General features: G+C 36.5%; 1 protein-coding gene across 3 annotated transcripts in view; it reads left to right on the top strand.

Annotated features, from left to right (window-relative positions):
* Positions 1–1,175: 1,175 nt before the first annotated feature.
* LOC104272910 (splicing factor U2AF 35 kDa subunit) overlaps positions 1,176–9,352 on the top strand; it is a 12,756-nt gene continuing 4,579 nt past the window's right edge. The window contains exons 1-6 of one of the 3 annotated variants that reach the window (XM_009868025.1): positions 1,220–1,266; positions 1,479–1,535; positions 3,444–3,474; positions 4,078–4,144; positions 8,370–8,419; positions 9,012–9,110. In XM_009868025.1, the coding sequence (XP_009866327.1) occupies positions 1,220–1,266; positions 1,479–1,535; positions 3,444–3,474; positions 4,078–4,144; positions 8,370–8,419; positions 9,012–9,110 (351 nt within the window). Of the gene's footprint in view, positions 1,267–1,478; positions 1,536–3,443; positions 3,475–4,077; positions 4,145–4,954; positions 5,022–8,369; positions 8,420–9,011; positions 9,111–9,352 lie in introns of all 3 variants that reach the window. The other 2 variants (XM_009868028.1, XM_009868027.1) reach the window with 2 other exon arrangements.

The raw sequence follows: 9,352 nt of genomic DNA, 5'->3' as shown, positions 1-9,352 counted from the left end.
AGCATTGAAGTTGGAGGAACTATTGGAAATTTTATAGTTAGGTGTTTTTCTTGTTTCAGGGTAGAGAAAAGACAGTAAGTATATTGTAACGATAAGTATATATTTTCAAAAAACGTAATTAAGAGTAAGCATGTTACAATTTACAGTAGAATGTTTTGCTAGACATCAGATATGCTTTAATACTTTTAAGATATCTCCTCTCTGTGAACTGGTGTTGGTTACACAGGATTGCGGAGGTAATTGGTGTTAACTATGAACATGCAAATAATGATCATTCTTCCAGGGTAATTCTTATATTTCACTTGCCCATATATAGCTCATAATAGTTTTCTTGCCCTTCAGAATTTTGCATTCAGTTGTCCTGGTCAAGGTAACTAAAATCCTTATGGTTTTCTTTCATCATTCCATGTGAATTGCACTTACGTGTGAGAGTTTTATTGGCATTCCTAAACCAGCATAGTTTTGAAAGTGTCATGGTGTTATAGGTAATGCAAGAAAAGCTTGTGGTTTAAAACATATTAAATGCTTCCTTTTACAATTATTAACTACATTCGTGGAAATGGCTTAAATAAATGAATTTTTGCTTATGTGTATTCTCTCTGTAATGTGATTTTTTTTTCTCTTACCTGAATTATTTCAAATACTGCGTTGGCAGCTGCCTGACTTACCTTTAGAATACCCTTAAGAAGGTGGTTTATAAAATATTAGGTAGGTGCAACTGTATCAGCCTTAAAGCAGGTTGTATTGCCTAGACTAGGGGGTTGCATGAGCTAAGACATGACGGTATAGCTCATAGTGTAACTTTTCAGCCCCCTTTTTTTTTTTTTCCCACCCCCATTATTTCCTGTCCCATCACTCAGTAAAACTGATATAAAGACAAGAATGGAGAACTGGAAGGGTAAACCAGTAGCAATCACTTCTGTTTGTAGTGGTGTCATGAACACATTTTAGGTTTGAGTAGCAGGTGAAAATGGTCGGATGACTTGCTATAAGTTAGGAGTAAAGAGAAATCAGTATTGACAGGTTTGCTTTAGTATTTTCCTATACAATTTTGATTTTTTTTTTTCTATGTTACTTCTCCATATCAGTATAAAACAATTAGGGCATATGTTTCATAGGAATTACGTAGTAATGTTTTCTATTCCAATATATAACTACTTTGGCTTTTTTACTTGCAGAGTCAACTGTTCATTTTATTTCAAAATTGGAGCTTGTCGTCATGGAGACAGATGTTCTCGGTTGCACAACAAACCAACATTTAGCCAGGTTTGTTTTCCTTTTGTTTTCTCTTTCTTACGGAAATAGATTCCTGCTTCTTTAAAACATAGATTTTTCAGACACACGTGAATGATTACTGAGCTCCAGATTAACTAGTTCACTTTTGGCCCCAGTTTATATGGGTTTTTGCTCTTTTGGGGGTATTCCATTTACTTCTCCCAGCATTTCTAATTATCTCCTGTCACCCTTAATGGCTGCAGGAAGCGATGCTGTTGTAAGCTTGCCTGTAGTAGAGACCAACCAGTGCTAACTTTCAGGTGAGTGTGCCTTCTCAGTGGTGTTCAGGCACTTAAACCGTCCCAGATTTTTTCAGTCGCAGACAGTGGCAATGTGTTCCACCTATGTCAGGTGTGAATGTGTTTTGTGCATAGAATATAATAAAACTGATGAATAAATAAAAGCGACTTGTCTATCATTAAATTCTACTCTCTGACCCAGGCTCATAAGAGTAACTTACTTTGAATGTGAAAGACCTGTTTCTTGAAAACTTGCCTGGTTGCTGAGGGTGCATACATCAGTGACTTCACAGATTATTTAGTCTTTAGCTGTGTGAATATTCTTAGAGACATGATATGTGACTGCATGTCTTCCAGAAAGAGAGGAAAAAAATAAATAAGGTGCAGTGGCTAATAGTGTTTTTATTAATAAAATGAGCCCCATAGCTTTCAGAAATTATGTTCCTGGAGAACTCTATGCTTTGCCTCTTTCTATCACTGCTGATTGTCAAGGTATACAGGTAAATAGATTTCTTTGGGAATACTGCATATGACAAGTAACGGCTGTGAAAATTGTTGCGTTACCAGGAGTTTTACCAACAAAGGTAAAGTTTACGTAGTGGTGGAGTCCTGCAAGTTCATTTTAGCTGACCTGGAGCAGTATTAATGGGAATGGTGGTCTCATGTTGGTATGGAGGGAATTAGGGAGGCACATGCAATCCATTTGATGAGTTCTGAGTGACGGTGCTCGTGAAATTAAGCTTCATGAGTGTGTGAGTGGGCAAGGGGAGTTCTAGAGGAGATTGTCTGATTGATAGGGGCCGTTGCTGGTACTTCATCTACAACAGTTTTCCACTTCTAGATTTCCACTTCTAAATTCCACTTAATAGTTTTAATATAATTATTGTAGCTCAAAAAAATATTGTCCATTTTCAAAAGTACTCCATGTTGCTGACCTGCATGGAGAGCATGCTGAAATGCAATTGGTTATTTTGAGACCTGAATTTAAAAGGTCATTGTCTACCAGAAAATATTTCTAAATTGGAGAATTTCCACAGTAGTTGTCTTTTAAGTTTAAAACGAACAACCCAGTAACTGCAAATTATTTATTTTTATTTTTTTTACCAAAAGCATCACATGTAACAATGTATTCCTCTGGCAGTGGAGCCTTTAGCTTGGCTTTAGAAACTGCAGTTAGCAAATGCCAGCTGAAGTGGGTCATCAGGCCACGTTAGATTCATCCAGTGATGTCTGGGACTGCCACAGCATCGCCACTGGCAGATGTGCTGTATTGTAACATCTCTGACGTACCTGGCAGATGTGTAGGGTTTGCTACAGAAATCTTTATTTGTATGCAAATTGATAATCAGCTGTGATAGAAAATAGAAGAACAGATGCTTTCGTAACGAGAAGTTACTGGCACAATATTTTTATCTTGTGTTGCTATTGCTGGTGCAGCTACTTTATAGAAGAGCTGTGTTAGGAAAGGTCGCACAATCCAGGGTGATCAAATTACCACCAATCAGCAGAAACACTGTAACTATATGATGTTTCTGGCTCTCTCAGATTGTAGGATAAAACATAATTATTTTAAACCTGGGCCACAGAAGCACAAAGTTTCGTTTGGTGTGACTATGCCCGTTGTAAAACGAGTCTGTGATTTTAAAATGCAGTGTTACAGATTTATTTATTTTTTTTACATGTTAAGTGGGCAGCATATGTAGGTATGACATTGCTGGTCCTGTGGCTTCTTTAAGCTCTGAATTCTTACTGTGACTAATAATAATGTGTAAGGTAAAATTATTTGGGGATTGCGATTCATACTAACTAACATTGAGCTTGTGTTTTAAGTAATCAAATTTCAATTTTTGAGCTACTTACAGTGATATGGACGTTTGGAATTTTTTTGTAATATTAGTTTACTAACTTAAACATGGTTTGTTTTTTCAGACAACTTGATTTTAAGAAGAACGGTACAAATGTAAGGTTTCAAGTCTGCCTGGGCTAATTCTTCAAGTAAAAAGCAGAAGGGCTAAAAGGATATTGTCCTTATTTGAAGGATCGGAAACATGTGAACCTATGATGCTATTATATTATTTAAACAGAAATTCCACCAAGAAATTCCAGATGCACAAAATGAGATGTAGCTCTTGCCGAAAAACCTTTCTGTCTGGTGTAATGTTTTAGACTCTGTGGCGTTATGTATTATATGCTGTGCGCATAACACTTATTTTTTTTTTATTCCCCCCCTTCCCCCCAGTCTTACAATAATGAATCTGGTCTTGAAAGCTAGGCATCTCCATAATACCATGTAGTTTGATGTTTTAGGTCACTGTGCCTCACAACTCCCATTTTGAGGATAGCCGTTGAGACAAATGCAGCTCTTTCTTGGTGGTTAATTCAAACTGTTTTCATAATATGATGGTCTGGATGCAATTTTGGAAGATACTCTGCAAATACAAAAGGAAGTCTTTAAGAATAAAATATTACTTTTAGCTGTTTGCAAGCAAGTTGTCTCTTTGCAATTGTCTATTATATGCACAGCAGCCAGTAGAATTCCCCTTTTTATTTTTTTTCCCCGCAGACCATCTTGATTCAAAACATCTATCGTAACCCCCAAAACAGTGCACAGACGGCTGACGGCTCACACTGTAAGTCCCACAGTTGGAGAAATTTTTTTAAAGAATGGTGTTAAAGAGCCCACTCCTAATTATGAGAAAATAATGTTGGCTTCTGAGCTGCTGACATAAAGCTGTTGCAAACAGGACAAGTGATGGAACTCTTCTTGCGCACAGATCAAGAACTTGTCGAATGTGTGCAATTCAGAATGCAGAACTGACTGCATAAATTGGCCTTCATGCAGATTTTCTTTTACACTGCACAGTGAAACTTGATTGCTTAGTTACACTGCATTCTTTTTAAAAGGGTTAAACTGCAGACATTTCTCAAATTCTTGATTTCATAAAAAAAATATTAAAAAATAGGTATATATATGATGTACGGTAAGTGTCCCCAAACTGGGTTTTCTTTCATCTTAACTTTTTTAGGAAAATGGAGATTTCATGTGATGCTGTAATTATTGTATTACTTCTTCTCTGGGATTTTGCTATTAGGAAACCTTTCAGTAAAACCAAATTCAAACGAATTATTATGCTTGTAATTTGAATACTGTGTTTGGATGCCATCTATTACATATCTGCCTGAAATCATGCAAAACCCCTCTAGAGTAATATCGGTGAATAAAATTTTAAAAATACAATAATGGAGTATCATGAGATCTCTATTACTTTACAGTGTTAGGTTGATTCAGAAAGGTCACCAGCTAAGTGAACGTTCTCCTTTTGGGGAGAGAATAACCACCTCTCTTTCAGCACAGACTCGACTAAAGCGACCCTAAAGGAAACCGGTTTCTTGTTAAAATTATTTTCCATAATATAAAGTTGTTGCGTTTTGTATTTCAGACCATTGCCCTCTTGAACATTTACCGTAACCCTCAAAACTCTTCCCAGTCTGCTGACGGTTTGCGCTGTAAGTTCATACAAGTTCCTTCACTGGTTCCCTGGGCTTGATTGTCAGAGCTCAGTGTCGACTTAAGCTGGTCTGCCATTTTAGTTTAACAGATCAAACTGACCACGTGTCATGAAATGTTTCCAAAACAAACACCAAAAAATCAACACCCAAAAACTTTTTTTAGTCCCACTCACCTTCCTCCCTACTCCCAAAACTGAGAGGGGAATCTGAGTGCTGTTTGTTAACTCAAAAAGGGTTGAAATCGTACTTCCCCTATAAAGCGGTCATGGTTGCACTGCTTTCCCCCCTCCACCTGCCAGTTGCCTGCATCCTAGGAATGCTTTTTTTCTATATGTTTTGTCCTATCCATTAGGTCCCACTGTCTAAAAGAGCAGGACAATGACCCGTTGACTTCCTCCAGAAGAAATGTCCTGCTCTGTAAATATTAAGAGAACTTGATTTGAAACCTCTCAGGCTGCATGCAGAGATTTGTCCTAGGCTAAAGCAGCTTCCATTCAGTCTGCTTTGGAAGAATACACTTTGACTGACTGGTACTTCCCATCTGACAGCTGTCCTTTTTGGATAGGTGCATGCTTAAAATTCTTTCCATGCTTTGAAAATTCAAATTCCACAACCAAGTTTTGTATTTACCTAGGAAAATCTGTCTTTAAAAGTACTGTGGAGGAGGGGAAGGCATTTGGGTATGGTCATGAACTAATTTAATGACTCCTCATGAGGTAGGAATGGGCATAAGAAAACACACCTACCGTGAGACTGGCAGAAGTTAAATTACCAGGACTGTTGATCTGCAATTACTGATATTTTGCTGTGATTTGAATCATCAATATTAGAATAAGATTTTAAAAAAGAAAAAAGTTTTAGAACCAAAAAGGATCGGTGTTATTTTCTAACTAATATTTCTTGTTGAAGTGAATATTGACTGTGTGGTAATAAAGCTTTGTTTGGCTATTCTTTTTTTTTTTTGACTGTTGGATTATAGACTAGTTCAGATTAGTTACCAGCATTCGATTACATGTGCTTTGTGAAATTAGCCACTAACTTAAAAGTCAACACTGTCTCTTCTGCTTCTAAAAGTAATAATGATCCAATTAAGTAATTTGAGTGTTTTGTCACACAATCAAGCTAGATACATAATGAGCTTTCCAAGTTATGTCTAGATGCTTAAACAATTCTTATTGGTTTGTAGGCTTTCTTGCTGCGGATACTTAGTTATTAATGCTGTTTCAGTAAACCAAAAAAACCCCAAAATGATGTACACTTGGGTATTTCCACTGCGTCCCTAAATTCTCAATGCGCTGGTAACTAATTTGCACAGAGCTACAGCAGTTTGGTCTGTGGAGCTGTTTAGATTGTACATCTGCAAGAGTCTGGAGCAGATTCTCTAGCCTTCTAAATGCTGGTATCCAATTCCAGTTTTTCTTGACAAGGGGTAGCTCTTTAGCAGAGCCCGACTGTACCTTCAGGGGTAGAGCTGGAGCTCCGTTGTCAGTAGATTTGCTGAAACTCCCAGCTCCCTGTTTTTTCAATATTTGTCCCTACTTAAGTACTGCATGTATTTCATAACGGATAACTCGGTAGCTATTTAATGCTTCTATTGTTGTTGCTTAACTGTCTTCCTTTCTATTGCCGTCGTAGAGGATTAACCTTAGTTTTGAACAGCAACAGTTTTCTTGAGTATTTTAATTAGTATTTGGGCTTCTCCCGGTTCAGATACCGGTAGCCCTGGAATATGAATGTTTGTGAAGCCTGTGCATATGTATGCTTCCCACTTTAGAAGGATATTCAAGTAGTCATTAACTAACTGTTGCTTATGATTTCTTAATTTGACAGTGGAATCTCCTTATAAGTTTTTTAGCATTTGTCCCTCTGGCAAAAAGTAGTTGTTCTCAGTGTGGCTCACAGAGCCCCTGTCTGATACCTTTAAAATAAAAATATTTTAAAAAAACCCCCATAGTTACTAGTAAGCTGTTATCAGTGGTGTTGGCAGAACCTTGGGAATATAGTTAAGTATTAAACCATCTAGAAATACTGGTTTAATGTTTGATATTCCTCAATTTGCTATATAACCATGGGGAAGTGGTGGAGAAGAAGGTTCTTAAGAGCAGACATGTTTCAAATGCAGAAATACTGTTAGCCTAAACTATAAGACAAATGCCCCTTAGCATTTTTCAGAAGGTGAGCTGGGTAGAAGCGATAACAGTTCCAGAGAGTGTGGCTGGGTAATATTATAGCCTTTGAAGAAAAATGTACAGTTCGTCCAAATGGTGATATTAGCCAAAAATGACTGAGCCCAAAGCATCTCTCTCTTCATAGCAGCCTAAAGTGAACAAACTCAGCTTTCTTGGCTCAGTTCCTTCTCTTTCACATTCTGTGAAGTAGAACCCGTAGTGTGTGTAATTTAAAGGCTAGAATATTTTTGTAGCATAAAATTGAGGGTTCATTTTAAAACTGCTCCACTACATCTTAATAAACCACTCCACTACTGAAGAGATTATACATCAGGCTTTAATGTGTACAGCTTAATGTAATTTAAAATGCTGTAGACTGGAAGAAATAAAGGAAATTAATTTTTATATTCTTAATGCTTTGAAAAATCAGCCAAACTTATGGTTTTTTATAGCAGCAGGCAAGCAGTGCTTATTTGTAAAGTCCAGCTTGGAGCATGAAAATAGTCTAACCTGAATATGTGGCTGGCTTGTCTTGCACTAAAAGGTGCTCTGCAGGACTACAGAAAAATTAAGTGACATTCAGAGTTAAACCAGAAAGTTGCTCTCTGTTGCAAAGCATTATGGTACTCTTCTTTGAGGGCACTGGGAAAATTGTGTCATTTCAGTAACTATTGAGCAAATTTAAAAATAAAATTCTGGGCTATGTTACCTTGCAAACTCTCACATTCTAATGTATAATATGCTGGAGAGGTGAACATATTAAAATAAAATTCTGCCTTTAGAAAGAGGAACACTAAATTGTAATCATGTTTTAAAATATTCAAATGTAGCAAAGCACTTGCCTTCTGTTTAGGTAAAATTATTGGTAGGTAGAGGGTGGGACTGTAAATTAAACTAAAGTGATATTTCAAAGTAATTCTGTTCCCCTTCCTTTAAATTTGTAGCATAAAAGTTTGGCTTGTTTTGATTTGATAATGTCAATGTAATGTTTTGACATATACTTTGGGAACTCAAAGATCTTCACATATACTTATTTTTAATATTCGTATTAGTTAGCTCCATGCTATATGGTGTCTTTTGTGCTCCAGACGGCCTCTCTAGATTGTTTTGTAGTATGATCAAAATCTCTTCTTCCTGATTTATAGGTTCTAATCGATATGACTCTTGATTTTTACAGGTGCTGTGAGCGATGTTGAGATGCAGGAACATTATGATGAATTCTTTGAGGTATGTAAAGGTTGTGCAGAGGCATTAAAGGAATTTGTCGACACAGATGAATTAGATGGATTCAGAGAAAGTGCTTGTTTCTTTAGGTGTTTGAATAAAACCTAAAACCTTCAGTGCAAAGTATTTCCTGGTATTACCTTTGTTTAGTCTGGCTTTAACTTTACTGTTCGTAGTAGACTTTGTTTGAAAATCAGCAATTTAAACAGTGTAGCTTTGTGATTCCCTGATCCCCTGCTTTTCTGCAAATTTAAAATACACTTAATTGTTTGTGTAGAATCAAATTAATCAGAACTGTAGCATTAAGGCTTATATGTAGTGTTTTCAGTGCTTCTTATGTATTCTGAAAATATTATATCTGTAATGTTTTCTGTAGCTTTTTATTCTGTCCTGATAGTGCTGTACGTAGATGGACACAGTGTAGGCCAAGCAAATACTACTTTTAAAATCAGAAATGTTAAACAAAGTGGGGAGGAGGGGAGTTTTGCTTTGCTTTTTTTAAGGAAGGTCTTCTGTTCTCACTGACAGCTAAATGAAATGCTTCTATTTTTATAACTAACGTACTGCAAATTTCTAATGGTTGCTTTGTGCTTAGGAGGTCTTCACAGAAATGGAAGAAAAATATGGTGAAGTTGAAGAGATGAATGTTTGTGATAACCTTGGAGATCATCTAGTTGGAAATGTATACGTAAAGGTAGGATGGAGAGAGACATGTTTATATAAACAGGGGTGGTATTGTTTTATAATTTAAAATGCTACTGTATACTTGTAGTTTTTGCAAGAGTAGCTCTTCAGGTTATCAGCTTCTCTCCAACTTTGTAATACAACGTAGAAAGTAAAAATGTGAATGGAATCTGAAATAAAATTTCAGAGATGATGAGAAACTTTCTTGATAGTCAAAATTGGTGTAATTTTCATGAAGATTAACACTCTTCT

The sequence above is a fragment of the Apaloderma vittatum genome, unplaced genomic scaffold (assembly GCF_000703405.1).
Source record: "Apaloderma vittatum isolate BGI_N311 unplaced genomic scaffold, ASM70340v1 scaffold26544, whole genome shotgun sequence".
Classification (NCBI taxonomy): Eukaryota; Metazoa; Chordata; class Aves; order Trogoniformes; family Trogonidae; genus Apaloderma; species Apaloderma vittatum.
This window is presented reverse-complemented; position numbering and strand designations above follow the sequence as displayed.